The sequence below is a fragment of the Lepisosteus oculatus genome, chromosome 1 (genome assembly GCF_040954835.1).
Source record: "Lepisosteus oculatus isolate fLepOcu1 chromosome 1, fLepOcu1.hap2, whole genome shotgun sequence".
NCBI classification, from domain to species: domain Eukaryota; kingdom Metazoa; phylum Chordata; class Actinopteri; order Semionotiformes; family Lepisosteidae; genus Lepisosteus; species Lepisosteus oculatus.
The window spans coordinates 18,561,489-18,578,296 of NC_090696.1; the positions used below are offsets into that span (position 1 = coordinate 18,561,489).

The window sequence follows — 16,808 nt, forward strand, 5'->3', positions numbered from 1 at the left end:
AATTTAAATGGACATTAATGAATGAAGTAAAGAGACACAGTACTTCTCCTTTCAACTTGTGCATTATCAAGGATTCTTTTGCCATAGAAATTTTAAATTGTTTGTTTTATTCCTGATATAGGAAATGAAAGGATAGCTGTACTGATAGCCTGCCTGAGATCATGAACACAGTGTTTTTCCAGTAGCCCTTTATCATTGTTATATTCTAAGTATTTCATAATTACAGAGTGCTTTTTTAAATGAGAATCCCACAGCAACAGTTTAGTCAATTTTAATAGTCATTTTCATATATACAGATCTTGTACTTTTGAAATACATTTTCTACACATACTGGTTACAGCAGCACAATGCTCTTTAGCGGTGGTTCACAATTCTGTTTGCATCTCTCCCGAGCCAGATAGTCTTTGAACAAACAAGCAGGACTCAATTCACAAATCCACTTATTCCCAGGTGAAATTTAACAAACAAAAAGAGCAAAGTACAATTTTAAGATAGAAAGAAACCCTAAGCCAAACCAAAACACATTTCTAAGCCCTTTAATGTCTCGTAAATTAGTCAAAACAATTTTCCTTTTTGGGAGTCGCTCCCCACGACTGTGTGCTGTCCAGCACTTTTAAAACTAGAAAATCAGCTGATCAGCAATCAGCTGGGCCAGGAATCATGGGAAACAATATTACAGCTGGCAGCTGAGAAGCTCAGAAGGGACGAAGGTGAGGAGCCTTTGTGGATTGTCTCCGCCTCCAGTTTGCAGCTGTGCTGTGAGGACTCATATATTCTTAGTTCTTGCCACGCATTGTCCTTGCTTTACCACGATTGTGGATCATGCAGTCAGCATAACTGCTCATGCATTATCACTTTCGAGTGCATGTCTGTGGTCCACTATCTCAAGGCTAGACACTTGGGTATTTTTGATCAGAATGCTGCCAATCTTAATTAAAACGCTCAGGGGGCAGATCCCAGATCCCAACACAGACTTGAACCCTGCTGCTACTCCAAAGACATGCTAGCTAACTCAGCGCCACAAGATCCAGACCCACTAACAGAACACTAGCAGAAACACCCCTTCACCTGTATGTCATTAGGGGGCGTTAAAGATTGTTTCACTATCATGATGCTCTACTGGCTGTTTAATTACAGGCCTCTATATTATATTCTAGATAAACATGTAACCTGCAACATGATACATATGAATTGCTTTTGGGTCAGCATTGTTCTGCCTCAGAGTACTGGGGCCCTGAGTTCATTTCTACACCTGTGGTGCTGTCTTGCATGGAGCTTGTATGTTCTCCCTGTGTTTGGGCTTCCCCCAGGCGCTCCATCTGACATCTGGGAAAACTGGCCCTGGTGTGAGTGTGTGTGTCTGTGTGTGTGCCAGCCCTGCAATGAACTGACAGCCTATCCAGGGTGTGTCCTGCCATGAGAGGCTCCGACTGTCCTCCCACCCTGAATTGGATGAAGTGGACTGAAAACGGCTGGGTGCCAATTTGCTTTCAGGACAACAGCAGCAACCTGGCAGTGTGTGATGTAATCTCTGCAAACTGGAGCAGAACACAAATGCCTGGGCATAGTTCGGTCAAAGGCTGCTATGTTAATCCTCAGGGTTTCGGTGGCTGTGGGGCAGAGATTTCTCTGAAAAGGTAAGAGGACTTGGAAACGGTTCTGTCATTAAATGAAAGGGTTCTATGCAAATAACAATACAGAGCATACATAACAGTCTTGGAGGCAACCTAACCCTCCCCATGCTATTGTCATGAATAACAGCCAGCAACTCCCCAGAAGTCTGCCGAAGGCAGGAGAGCTTCAGCTAGGCCCGGCTGATGATCTGATAGATGTTTCACCTCCCACTGCTCGGCTCGCCTCCCATCTGTTTCTCCACCAAGGGGTCCGTTTTGCGGGGAGAGTGCAGCTGGAGGCTCATCATGACCCAGAGGGGACTAAGCAGGCGCCTCGTTTAAAACAAAAGCCAGGAAGGAAAGAGCAAATGAATTCAGAGCCGTATCCTTTGCAGTAATCACGTAATTCCAAGTCTCAGACTGTCAGGGTCTGTTTAGGCAAAACCCTGCAGTATCACATCAGAACTCCTGCTGTCTTTTTTGTTGTTGTTGTTGTGTTTCCATTTGCGTATGTTCTGCCACAGAAACCAAGTCAAAGTTCTTCCTCTGCATTTCTGTTAAAGTTGCATGTTTCCAACCCAGTCCTACAGTTCCAGGAGGGAGAAAGGAGACGTTCCAGGGCTCAAGCAATGGTCACAACAGAAAGAAAAAGAGAAGAAAGGGCCTCTGTTCAGGTTCAGGGATTTCTTGGCAGATGCGGTTCACAGAGAAGTCCCTTAAAATGCTCCCCATGGTTTGACAAAACAGGTGGAAACTCGGGTAGGGGTGAAAAAAGAAACAGATGGAAAATTCAGTCTCTCTAACTGGAATTAGATATCACAGCCCCCACCTCCGGGTGTCTCCCAGGGGCGCACAAAGGCGGGCAGCACTATTCCCAAGCAGGGAGGGGAAATGAGGAGTAAAATAAAATCCCATCTTGGAGGACGGTCACCAAACTGCCCCACATTCCCTAACAGCCATCACCCACCCCCCACCACCCCCCCGGTTCCCCCCCCCCCCTCCATCATCGAAGCACCGCCATTGCCACCGCGACCATCCTTCACCCGAAATAGGGGTGGTCGTTCTGGAAGTTGTAGTCCGGACAGACCTTCTGGACCAGCTTGTAGTCGATGCTGAAGAAGGAGATGAAGATGCAGATGACCTTGAAGGGCTTGGAGCAGAGCCAGGCGGCGTGGCTCTGGGTGTGCTCGGAGAAGCACGTCTGCGAGGGGTCGTACAGGCAGGGCTTGGTCTTGCGCGCCCGGTTGGTCTTCTCGTACTCCACCCGGCAGTTGAAGTTCTTGGACTCCTTGTGGTCGATGGTGGCCTGCTGGGGGTGTTCAGGCGGCGGCTGCTGCTGCTGCTGCAGGACCTCGAACTCCACCACCTTGGTCGGCGGGACGATGCTGACGGACACGTTGCCCAGGCTGGACGAGTTGTGGCGGAAGTAGACGCTGAAGGTGCCGTTGACGTGGTCCACGATCTTGCCCGTCACCAGCAGGCTGAACTTCACGGTCTTGATGTTGAAGTAGAAGTCGCCCCAGCCGAAGATCTTCTTGGTTTTCAGCGCCGTCTTGAGCGAGGGCTTGCGCTTGGAGCGGTAGCCCGTCTGGTCCAGGAGGAGAGACTGGTTCCTGGCCCAGTCGTAGGGGTTCAGGAAGCTGTAGGTCGGGGGCTTGGATTTCAGCGGGTTGTGGTCCATTGTGGAAAATATCCGGGAGGTGTGGAAGGGAGCTTTGATGACCCCGCCACCTCCATCTCCTTCTCCTCCTCCTCCCCCGCCTACTTCCGCCATGCCATACGGCAGGGTTTTGACGGCTGCCCCCAGCTCCAGGTACTCCAGCGTCTTTCCCACATGTTTTTCCAAGCCAACCACCTGCAGCGGGAGAGAGAGAGAGAGAGAGAAAGAGCGAGAGTGAGAGTGGTGAAGCAAACGTCAAGCCTGGATCAGACTCCTGCTGTGCTCCACGACAGCACAAGGACATTAGAAATGGACTGAAACTACAGAAGGCTGTTTCACCCACCCAGGCCTGTCTGTTCTCTACTGTAAAGTCCGTTAGGTTTCGTTGAACAACCTAACCTTTTACCAACCAGTCTGGTTGACCAAACACAGACATTTTGAATGTGACTGTGTTCATTGCTCTTCCTTTTTTTAGTTCATTCCGAACTGCCAGGCTAATTATGATATGTGAACAATTTTGCCCAGCTGCCCAGGACTGGGTTTTGACGTGTCTTGTCTCAGCAGACTGTTCGTGTGCTGTATGGAGTTGGTACCCAGATTCATTTTACTGTCACAGAGACCTGTCAAGAGCCAGGGATCCGCAAAGCCCCAGACAACACCAGATGTACTGTACCAAAGGCAGTTAGAATGCTCTGGAGAGTAACCAGTCCACCCCTGAGGTGGGTGAGGTGTTGCCACCCACCTCCCCAAAGATACGCACCCCCAGAATGGAAAAGAAACCGATTTATTGTTATCGCACAGCAGTCATATCCTTCGCAACATAACTCCCTGCTGGAGGTCTTGCTGCCGGTCTCAAAATATCAGCCAGTAGCTTCCTGAGCCTCGCGCCCTCCTCCAGAACAAGATGATACATAGCCATCCAACCCGGCGCGATGTCTAGGGACACTCGAGGATGCTGCAGCTGTAGTGCCACACGGGGCAGGGAGCAGCAGAGCAGGAGATGAGATTAGAGAAAAGTATTGGACCACACTCTCACGGCTGAGGGATCGTCTCCAAACTTCAAACAAGACTGGACATCCACGCCATCTGCCCTTACAAAGGTCACCATCATGAGCCTTCGCTTGTCTGTGACCTACTGTACATCCCGCCGTGTAGAGTGCTGATGGCACTGTGATAGAAAGGGTGTGGTTCCCGCGGTACGGAACAGCGCTGTTGGTGTTTGTGAGGGGCGGAAGTGAATGTGTTTTTCTGGACAGCTGGACAAAATGGTAGACACTGAATTTTGAACTGCACCACGGGGCGCACACAGACACAGACATGCACACACTCACACAAGAAGCCAATTGATGTCCCAGCGTGTCTCTTTGGACTGTGGGAGGATGCCGGAGCCCCCAGGGGAAACCCACACTGAGACGGGTAGAACATGCAAGCTCCTCACAGACAGCACCCCAGGTCCAAAATTGAACCCAGGGCCCTAGCACTGCAAAAAAGCAATGCTAACCACTGCGGCATCGTGCGTGCTGCCCACTGGTGTGTTATTTCCCTTCAGACAAACATAATGATCAGGCTATAGGAAATAAAGGCAGTCTGGGATAATCACGCCTCCTGTACCTGGAGAGTGGGGGCTGTGCTGTAATCCCTGGATTTCCTAATCCCTCAGACAGTGCATGTGCCCATTACAGGGCAAATGCAGAATATTTAATGGCTGATTTGTTGTGTAATTTTAATAATGATTACAAAAAAAAAGGTCTCTTCTAGAATACCCATACACAGGATTTTCCCTTTATTTTATTAGTCTTTCTAAAAACCAAGTGGAATACTCTGGAAAGTGATTAATAGTCATCATCGTGATAATTATTTCCTCCCTTCCCCCCTCTGAATACTGTAGTTTTGCTTATCCAAATATCCAAACACCAAGCAACAAGAGCAAAGAAATAGCTTCAGGGGAGTGAAATGGAGATACATATGACACCACTTAGTTAATTAAACAGTCTGTATACTGTACGTGTACATTTCCTTTCAGCACTACAAATGTGTAATGGTCACCGATCTGTTGTGTTCAACATGTACAGCTGTCAGTGTTACACTGATATTTATAGTGCCCATTATAAGTAGCTGTCTGACCTGCAGACAAAATATGTGTAATGGATAATTAATCATTACCTACATGACAAATATGCATCTCCTTTTAAGCCACCAGTTTAAGCTAGGCTGTGAAGCCCAGCTCTGTTTGGAGGGACAGTAGAATTGGAACACCTTCAGAATTTAACGCAAAAGGATGTTAGGTTCTAAAAGTGTGCAATGGAATAGTAAAGCCCCATTTAGAATATTTTTGAACAATCGTGGCTACCACATTACAGAAAAGATATTGCTGCTCTTGAAATAGTCCAGAGAATAGCCACCTGATGCATTCTGGGACGTCAAGCAATGTCTTACACTGACAGGCTGAAAGAACTGAAGTTTTTGGTCTTGAAGAAGGAAGACTACAAAATCAATCAAGTGAATGCAGAATCAATAGTGAACCTTGGATCAGTGGACAGAAATGATGTTGAAATGCAATAAAACGTAGAACAGCGGCTAATTCTTTACACAAAGGATGGTGGGAGTGTGGAACAAGATACCCAGCCATGTTGCTCAATCTGATAACCTGGCTGTAACAAGGCAAACAGGTTAAAGCCAAAACATTGTAATGCTTCATTTCATCCTTAGGTCATGAAATTTTTTACGAAGGACAAAGAAAAAGAAGCCAAGCTGAACCATTCTGCTTCCTCAGTATAGCACGCCCGAGATCCCTTATCCATAGGGAAAAAATGGAACATTTGTAAAGAGGAAGCAGTCACTTGAAAAATAGTCTAAGCAACTTTTCTTAGACATATACAGCAATATTTAATAGGCTGTACTAATGAGCTGACATTTGCATTAATAGTATTTTTGGGGAAACGTTTTAATGAGAGAGACAAGCCATATGTTGGCTGAATGGTTTTCTGAATGGTTGGTGGGCCAGGCTCCAGGAGCAGAGAAACTGTTCTTTCTCAACAGCACAATGCATCCCAGATAGGAATCGTTAGGGAGGGCGTGCGCAGTGCATTGTGGGAGAGGCCCTGGTGCTTTGGAAGCCATAATACAGTCCGCACCACAAGTTAGTACTTTTTGTGCGCCTGCTTGGATCCAAGGCCAACTCATGTCCTGGATACAGCCAGTTCAAGAGGAGACTCCAAGGATTATTGGACAGAAAACCCCTACCCTGACAAAAGAGTATTGGTAGTGGTAATGTGCATTTTACAGTGCTTATCATCCCACAGGATCCTAATGCCCTTTACATGAAGTGAGTCCCCTCCTATATCGGGCAGAGCCCACCTGGGAGACACAGCAGCCCCACTGCACAGCAGGTGTTCATTCAAAAGATTTTGCTGTTGCTTCTGCATGTTGACCTGTCGATGAGAAGAAAAGCACTGGGTTTTCATGGTCTTTTTAACCTCATGTTCACCTCAACCCTACTCAATCTCTTTCCTTCCGTAAACTGTTCTTGCATTCTGTTCTTCCAGTGGTGCAGTGGGTAGCAGTGCTGTGGCCCTGGGTTCAATACCTGGGCTGCTGTCTGCATGGAGCTGGCATGTTCTCCTCGTGCTCCCGTTCCTCCAGGCGCTCTGGTTTCCTCCTACAGTCCAAAGACGTACTGCTGGCTTAACTGGGCTGGTTAACTGGTTAACTACTGCTGGAATTCTGGGAAAACTGGCCATGGTGTGAGTTTGTGTGTCTATTTCTGTGCGTGCCCTGTGATAGACTGGCATGCTGTCTGATATGTACCCAGCCTCGTGCCCGTTGCTTGCCAGGAAAGGCTCCTGCTGCCCTATGACCCTGATTTGGTAACAACAGTTAGAAAATGGATGAATGGATACCTAGAGACCCTGACACGCGCAGGGTCTTGCGCGTATGAGCGAGCTGAAGGGTGGAAGCGTTTGAAACAGCGCTGAAAGCTGAGCAATTTCACTTCAGGACGGCGTGGCAGGCTGGAGCCGTTCTCGTCCAGCGACATTCGGTGTGTCGAGCTGCTCGCACGCAGCCCTCCGCGAGCGCCGCGTGTACAGTGGAGTAGGGCACTTCCGCACCCGAGCCCCAGCTCGAGCCGGAGCTCGCCCAGGTTTCCATGGCGCTCAGCCAACAGAGAGCACGTGGCACCGGGAAAGTACCCCGCTTATGGTAGAACAGCAGTACCCTCAGCAGGGAGGTGAACCCGCAATCCACCAACTGCGGGACCGGAGACTTACCAGTAAGGGCTGGGGATAACCAATACACCCGGCTTGAGGTTCAGAGTGCCCTTTAATATTTTTCTTTTTCTCGGAGAACAGAAAGGCGTGGCGCGCCGCTGTGTGGCTTCTGCTCGTCTTCGCCCGAGGAGCCAACAATCCCCATTCATCACGCCTGTCATTTCCCTCACCCAGCAAGTTTGAAAAAGCAAAAATAATATATATGGAAATGGGATCCTCTGTTTTATTTTTTTGAGTGGGCTAATAGAATTAGGAGCAGCACCTCGTCCTTAATATTTATAAGCAGCCAGCGGAAGTGATTTTCCTTTCGCCCGAAGAGCTGCGCTCGGAGTTCACCCCCTCCCCCCCACCTCCTTTCGTGGGACTTGTCAAGTTATCAACACTTCAGTACCTTTCTGTTAGAGGTGCTGGCGCGAGCGCTCAGGGGCTTAGACACGGGTGGGGCCTCCCTCGCCCCCCGCCCCCCCAAAACGTAACGGCGCAATGAATCTCGGGACAACTCCGCCCGGGACGCCCCACCCGTCACTTAAATCCCTATAAAGGCACACTATTGTAACGTTTCGGGGTTCACGTGGGCGCCCTCGCCGCTGCCACCTCAGGTCGGCCCCCCACCGTCGGTGACTCGAACCCGGGCCTCCGGCGTCACTCATCAGGGACCCAGCCACTTGAGTCAAAGGGAAACCTCCCGTCAGCCCGGCGGCTGCGGTCCCTGCTATCCGCAGGGAAGGGCGGTGACGTCACCGCTCTGGTTAGCCAGCTCTCGCAAGCAATGGAGGCCGTCTGCGTTACACTATTAACTGAAATCAGGAGGTATAACAACGGCACGTCAATCTCGCACAGATGCACCTAATCTCCATCATTAAGAATTTACAGTGGATATATATAACTAGCTTAACCGCTTCCCTTCGCATTTCATAATAATAATAATAATTCCTTACACTTACACGGCGCTTTTCTGGCCCCTCCACTCAAAGTGCTTTATAGGTAATGGGGACTCTCCTCCACCGAGCTCTACCTGGATGACCAGCCAGTACGCTCCCCACCCACCATCCACCAGCTCTCAGTGGGGAGGAGAACAGAGATGAAGCCAGTTCAGAGACGGGGATGATTAGGAGGCCATGAGTGGTAAAGGCCAGGGGGGGGTTTGTCTCAATTGGTCCCAAGCATCTCTCCTCCGCCCCATCTCCACCTTGTAGCTGCCTCTCGGTTCACTCAGTGTGAACGGGCTTCACGCCTCCTCGCCCTGCAGCCAGGAGCCCGCCCACTGACCGAGCTGGCCGAACCGCAAGTGTCTCACCAACTACTCCGAGCTTTCACAAAGCGTTCAGTTCCCGGGTGCCGTTTTCCCAGGTACCAGCCACGACCAGAACGTCCCAGCGGAGAGAGGCGACTCATTAAGAAGACATCAGGGAGTGTTCACTAACGAAGCGGTGAGGACCCGATAAAGAGCTCCTGATGCGGAGCCTGTCGGAACAGATGTCCTCCCGCGAACGTGCGGAGACGTGACGGGACACGTGCGTGACAGGCGCACGCTTAGCAGTGCTAACGATAATGAGAGCGTCTGCAAACTCAGGAACATATCTAAGCGTAAAAATACATCGTTTCGATCTAACTGCTTCCTTAAAAAAAAAACAGACTCCGGAGATTTATTTTTCTCAAGCGTACGATTTTGAGAACGACAAATCTCTTTGTAACACGTATTCTGACTTGACTACTGGAGATCACGTTTCTACAGTACAATGCATAAAGACACCTAACACTCAAACTCATTTTCAAGAACCCGGCAGTTAGATTTAAGAAAACAATGCAGACATTCACGAAAAAGCTCAAAAACACATTTTCTTACACGATATGAAGTTCCCTCGAAGGAGGTTTCCAAAGACGCCATTCTTTTCAAACCAAACCGCGGGTGTTCACTCTGATCTGGGCTGGCGCTGTTTCAGACACCAAAAGCCCACCCACGGGACATAACGAGCGCCCCGGACGCAACGGGCCAACAGCGACGAAGACCCACGCGAGGCCGCCCTGCACGCTCCACCTTGGTGGATGAGGCCATCCTCGTTCCCACTATGACCAGTGAAAACCCGATCACCGCCCGTCGAAGCAGCTGGGAGAGCATTGCTGTACCCGGAGGGACGGTATTGTGGCGTTCCGGGAGCGGGCTGTCCCGGAAACCCCGCCGGACAATTCCGGCACATTCACTTCGCCTTATCCTCTTCTGTTATAAATAGGGGACCCCTTCCCCCCTCTTCGCGGTAAAACCCCCGACAGAGCGGAGGGCTCCGTAGCCTTTCCTGCTCTCCCCGCCTGCCTCTCCGCCCCGAGTGACTGGCCGCCCCTGTACTCCAAAGGGCAAGCGACCGGTGAGCTGCGGTTCCCGTCTCCTGCCTCTCTTTTTGCACCGCCGCCCAGCAGCGCAGAGGGAGCTCAGGGAGGGCCGCCGCAGTCCAGGATGACGAACTGTGCCTGTCTTTATTTTCACATTCGGGGCGCAGCAGAACTGGAGCTGGGTGGCGCAGCTCGCCTCGGTTCTGTGCCGAACCCCTTCACCCGAGCCTCCGCGCTGGAGACGAGACCGATTCCTACCCGCTGCGTGCGGCAGCTGCACAGATAAACCAGCTCAGACACAGTAAATTAAGTCGCCAGCTCCTCTTTAAGTACACCGCGTAAAGAGATCGAGGTAATGGGCCCTGCAGTCGCGTCTCACGCGGAGACGCCGTGAGGGAGATCTTCCCATTAGAAACCTAAGAACATCCTGACAGCGCGGAGCGGTTATTGGCCCCGTCCGTAATCCTTCTACTTTTTATTGCATGAGTTATTTTTATTATTTTTAAATGGTGTCGGCGGCACTGTAATGTTTTCTTTGAGATCGAACCGCTAAAAGAAACAGGACAAACTGTGAAATACGAAATTGGGATGGGGGGGGTTGTTGGGGATTATCAAGAACGCACGAGCGAGAAGCGAGGGAGCGTGAAGGCGGAGGAGCGGAGATGGATTGTGCGGATCTCGCGCTGACATCCGTCTGCGTCGCGTGGACGGCGTCAAAGCGCGCGCGGCTGGAAGGCGTGAAGAACGGGCTTTTTGCGGGAGCGGGGCTCTTCTTGGATCGAGGGGATATTAGCGAGCTAATGACCGCTTCTGAATGTCACCACCCCCTCTGCCTCCGCCTCTCCAAGAAAAACAGCTCCCGTTATATCGGGTTTATTTAACTCGAGGCGTGAAGTCCGATTTGCGCAATCGCAAAACCTGGGGAGTCAGACCCCTCGCTGGAAAATGGAAACAACTCCGTGGGCTTAATGTGGCTCGACTTTTTTTTTTTTTGCAGCGGCAGTCTTAAATATTACCGCGAGCTCAGGATGTGACAGCAGGTGAAAGGGGATTCAAAGTTCACCTGGAGGGTACTGTACTGACTGCCGCTACCACTCTCCACGAAATAAAATGAAACACGCATACAAAAACGCACCAAAAAACAAAATGAGACATGCTGTGGGGGGAAATAACGGTTCAGTTAAATATATTTTAAAAATGGTATCAACATTTGGAATTTGAGATTCGAGGGAGACATCCTGGGTTCTAATTGATCCGACGATCTCACGCAGCCGGGTATCGGCTTCAACAACGTGGCCGGGCGGCTTGTTCCGCCCCTCCACAGTGAGAAGTGCGCTCTCGAGCACCCCGACACGAGCCCGCTATCGCTTGTAAAAACTTTCCCGTGCATCCGCCATCCTGGGCGTAACTAATACAGCGGCAAAGATAGGGCAATTTGTTTCCTGACCCTCGAGTGCAATCCCCAATTACCGAGCGCTCCTCTGGAAAATTGAGTCTGACTTCCCCGCGGTGGGGGTGCAACGCGATGATAAATGCAAAGGCACACAGGCACAGGATGAGCACACACAAAAATGTGTTCAGCCTCCACACAGGGGAGGAGCAGACTGCATGAAGAAGGCCGGTGCTTCTCCTAGCGAGAGGGTGGTCCTGAGCGGGACAGTCGTGCCGGCAGGTGGAAGGAGCATCTTTCATTGCTAAGCAGGAACCCAAAACAAGCCTTAATCAAGAGGCAAGTAGGTCTCCAGTCTGATCGCCCCCTGTATCCTCCCTGGCATCTAAGCCAGGGTGCTCCGAAGAACCGGGATTATGGATTGAGATGGGCACAGTGGTTAGCATTACTGCCTCTTAGCGCTTGGGGACCTGGGTTCAATTCCTGACCTAGGGGTGCTGTCTGTGTGGAGTTTGCATGTTGTCCGTGTTCATGTGGGGTTCCAAAAACATATTGGTCGGTGAATTGGCTTCTGGGAAAATGTTGCCCTGGTGTGCGTCTGTGGGTGCCCAGTTTTGGACTGCCATCCTATCCAGGGTGTACCCCACCTTAGACAGCCCCTGGCTTGAGTGGACTGGGTGGATTGAGACAGGTAGAAATTACAGAACTGCCTAAAATCTAACTTCTAGGCAATGTTAGATTAGCACATAGGTATTAAGCAAGCCCCCTACAACACCCCCTTCATCTCACGCTGCAGGGTGTGGGGGATGTTTTTCTTGGGGTGGAGTGGGGGTGAGGGTGGAAGCAGATTGAGACGGAAGATCAGAAGAGGAAGATCAAACGGTGTATGAACACACACTGCAGGGAGAGCCGGCCTTTTGCACATATCAAGTCAAGGATACAGCCGCTGATGGATGGATCTCTGTCCATCCAAACAGTGCCTGCTTGGTTGTGCAGTAGCATACCTACACCGCAGAAATCTCCAGGGGCAAATGTACCTCCTGTCTGAAGAGTAGGCAGTCATATCTGATGCAGATCCAGAACGCAGCCGAGATACAGCCTGTACAAACTGCTTTCGTATGACACAAGTGTTAGATGGAGGAGACTGAACTTCAGGAAACCATTTCTCAAATTGACAGTGCTAGTTTTGTGTCTTGCTGGTGGCAGAACATTGCTGTGCTAGTCCATGAGTGATGGCTGGACACTGTTTTATTAAACCTGTCCAAACCATCTTCACCAACACCACCTCCTGTCTCCAGTGTCTCTCTGTCTCGTTTCCTGGCTTCTGGACCTTGTCTCTTACTGTGCAACAGACAAGCACATGCTATGTTCTTCCTCATGATGAAATTCCTCTGCTTATCTCCTATGCGAATCCTTGTCACGTTTATGTTTTTATTTAATTTATATATATATATTATTTTACATGGTACAGCAAGTTCTCTTTGAGTTTGATGGATAGGGACGGTGGCTCATCTAGGCAGAAACTTTTTCTCCATTAATTTAATACGGTAACAGTGTGATTACTCACAGAGTACTGACTGTATCTCTCATCAGAGAAGTTTTTTTTTAAACTTCTGCCATCAATCACAATAGCTCAGACCACACACCCAGACAGAGCCCCTCTTTGAATTGAAGGCTTACCAATAGAGGGGACTATACTGTCAGTGCTGTAGTTGCTTAAGAGTTTCCTGTAGAAAAAAAAAAGACAGGAAGCCAAGTGACTTGGCTCATGGGCAGGTCATGGGAGTAATAATAATAATAATAATAATAATAATTGCTTACACTTATATAGCGCTTTTCTGGACACTCCCCTCAAAGCGCTTTACAGGTAATGGGGACTCCCCTCCACCACCACCAATGTGCAGCATCCACCTGGATGATGCAACGGCAGCCATAGTGCGCCAGAACGCTCACCACACATCAGCTATCAGTGGGGAGGAGAGCAGAGTAATGTAGCCAATTCATAGAAGGGGATTATTAGGAGGCCATGATTGGTAAGGGCCAATTGGAAATTCGGCCAGGACACCGGGGTTACACCCCTACTCTTTTCGAGAAGCGCCCTGGGATTTTTAATGACCACAGAGAGTCAGGACCTCGGTTTTACGTCTCATCCGAAGGACGGCGCCTGTTTACAGTATAGTGTCCCCATCACTATACTGGGGAATTAGGACCCACATGGACCGCAGGGTGAGCGCCCCCTGCTGGCCCCACTAACACCTCTTCCAGCAGCAACCTTAGTTTTTCCCAGGAGGTCTCCCATCCAGGTACTGACCAGGCTCACACCTGCTTAGCTTCAGTGGGTTGCCAGTTGTGAGTTGCAGGGTGATATGGCTGCTGGCCATGAGTAGCCAATCAGACTTAACCTACATGTCTTTGGGAGGCTGGAATAAACCTACACAAAGCCGAAGGTGACCTGCAGACTCCACACGCACAGGTGGCCCAAACTAGACTCGAACCCGAGACGCTGGAGCCGTGAGGTGGTGTATTACAGTAGAGTGATGGCCCTCATTCCTGCTCCTGGAGACCCACAGCCCCAAAGGGTTCATAGTTTCCATCTCCCAACTACCCCAGATTTAGAAACTGTTGTATTTAAGACTAAATGATCCCAACAATGATTTAATTTGAGCTGTGGTAAAATGAAACCAACCGGACTAGAACGTCCTCAACTGTTATCAAAGAGGGTCACAAAACTTAACTGCACATTGCTGTCTACGCAAATCTGCTCAAACTAAGACAGAAGCTGAGCTCAATGGGCTACAGTTATTATGGATACGGACATTAAAATGGCATTAAAAGGATTATGCAGAATTAGATTAGCTGCAGGGACAATAACAGTTCTGTAGTATTCTCAGTCTTTCACAAAGTAGGTGGCACTCCTTTCTCAAGCAGGTTTTCTCTCTTCTCTTGCTAGCACATCAACTGCCAGCAGTTTGATTCATTTTGTGATTTACAAATCACACAGCCAGGCTGCACGGATAAATCAAGCCTGTTATTTCTACATATCCATCCATTTTCAAACTCCTTATCCAATCAAGGGCCGCATGGGTTCTGGAGCCTGTGCTGTAAGCAATGGGCGCAAAGCAGAGTACAGGCTGGACAGGACACCAGTCCATCACAGGGCAGAAGGACAATCACACACATTCATTTTACCCAGAAGCCAATGAACCTACCAGTAAATCTTTGGACTGGAGACTGGAGCACCGGGAGGAAACCCACATGAACTTGGAAAGAACATACAGACTCCACACAGATAGCACCCCAGATTCAGATTAGCAGTGCTAACCCTAAATAATTCCACAGGTCATTTTAACCCCACATATTTCTTTTATGCATATTTAATCACTGATTACAGGCATGCAGTGCCCTGCGCCCGATGCTTGCTTAGAAACTAGAGCCTGCATCTTATGAAACCAAAAGTGTCTGAGACATTTCTATCCTTCAAGAATTCATTTTCAAAAGATCCTACTGTAGACAGTTTCAGCATAGAACAGACAAACATAAGAAAGTGGCATTCTTATAACAACGTATTGCAGTCATTTGGTTGTTAGTATCTCATGAACTCAGGGGTCTTTAAGTCTTTTCCTGAAGGTGCCCAAGATACCTGCTTCAACAACGTTGTTGGAGAGTTTGTTCTGGACACCCACTACTCTTTGTGTACAGAAGTGCCTCCTGTTCACAGCCCTGAAGTTAAGTCCTTCTTTGCTGCTGCACATAACATCATCCACTAGGTTGACTGTCAATACCTCTCAAGGATTTTAGGAGCATGAATGAATAGAATGACAAAATGAATGATGAATGAATGGACTATACAATGAATGGATTTCTTCATTAAAACAAGCCCCTCCCCTCAACACACACATCAATGCATTAAAAAATCATTCGCAAATTTGCTTTATTCGTGATTTGGTATAGCCGACAGAGTCTGGGCTGGACGAAGAGCAGAGCAGGATAAAACCAAGCCTAAGGTTGTTAAGTGCAATTTTTAAATAGGCAGCGTACCTGACCAAGATCGAGTGACGAATCCCGCTAGCGAGTGTGCCCGTCTGTGCTGCCTGCCCAAGTACCACTACCCAGCATCTGCATCTCAACGTGGTCGAGTTGTTGTATTGTAACAAACATGGCAGGAACAGTTCTTTCCGGACCCTATGCAGACGACACGATCCGGAGTTGAGTGAGAACACATGAGGGAAAAAGGCAAGCAGGAAGCAGGGATGAAAACGGGGGGGCGTGTCCATGGAGTGCTGGTGGGCAGGGGAGGTGTGGCCGAGGCAAACGATCCAGGGACGAGTCCAAAGAGAAATCCAAAAAGTCCAAGGCCAGGTGATCCATCTGAGACAAATGATTAAAAACCAGAACCGGGTCGGGACCGGCAGGGGGAACAGAAACTTAAACTTAAACTTAAACTTAAACTTAAACTTAAAACCGTAACAGAGCCAGGAGGAGCCAGGTCCCAGGCTCGAATGATGCGGAAACCAACGCAGAGCCCTGATTTGCATCAGCGTCTGGCTTTTAAGGGGGAACTGAAAAGGAGCTAGAACAAGGAACAGGTGCGGGGAATGAGGCAAACAAGGAAGAGCTGGAGCGCCCTTAAGAGGAGGGGTTTGCAATCGTGACAAAACACTCCAGGTTCCATGTCAGCATTGTGGGGGGATGACAGGCTGGAGATGACTTTAGAGGGTCACGGACGCCAGTATTGCCCATTTCATTACATTATGTGCTGATCACAGAGGCTGAGAGAGCAAGGGCAGGCATCCGCTGGACACAGTGGAAGGATTCATGTTGTTAATTTTATCTGATTACTATAAGTATGTGATTACTATTGTCTCTCTTACTTAATCAATTTGACTTAAATTAACTCAAGGCCAATGCATTGGTACTGTCATTATCATATAAAGGAGGGTGTCACACCCCAGTGTTGGGTGTGGATAGAAATAAGTGGAGGTAACTCACAAAAACAAATAGGTCTCTGATTGCTGCTAATGCTGAACAAGACACAAGTTATATACGTCTTTTAACCCTACACACTATATAATTGGTTATGTGTGTATTCAGCTATTCTCTGCACCAAATCCTTGCGGATGTCAAGACCCTGCTGTAGCAGTGGTATAAGAAGCTGTCTCTATAACACCTAGAGAGTAAACAGAAAGAAGAGAACAGCTCGATCCTGCTGAGCGCATAATGAGCTGTGCTTTTTCCTTAAAGCACAAAATGAGTTTTTAAAATGAGAATCCCGGCTAACCACCGTTCTGCCGCAGAGGAGCTGAACTGTGCGGGCGTTAGCCGTGTCAGCGAGCGTGCGCCGAGCAAGGGGCAGACGCGGTCAGCGGCTGTCATTCTCCGGGGAAGAGAGGAAACGTACACGCCGCCACGCAGACGCGCACTCGCCGCTTGTTTTAATAACGCGTTCGACGAGAGATGGAGAACTCCCACGCTCTGCCCCGGTCGGCGCTCGCCGATCCCAGTGGAATCAAGGACAGAAGCATCACGCGGGGAAACGGGCTTGGGGGCTC

The 16,808-nt window shown here is 49.2% G+C and overlaps 1 protein-coding gene across 1 annotated transcript in view; it reads right to left on the minus strand.

The window, feature by feature from the left end:
- Positions 1-255: 255 nt before the first annotated feature.
- Positions 256-16,808, minus strand: part of LOC102685650 (neurexophilin-2) — a 59,091-nt gene continuing 42,538 nt past the window's right edge. Inside the window, exon 2 of the mRNA XM_069186690.1 lies at positions 256-3,468. Coding sequence (XP_069042791.1) covers positions 2,653-3,468 — 816 coding nt within the window. The 3' untranslated portion in view covers positions 256-2,652. The remainder of the gene's footprint in view (positions 3,469-16,808) is intronic.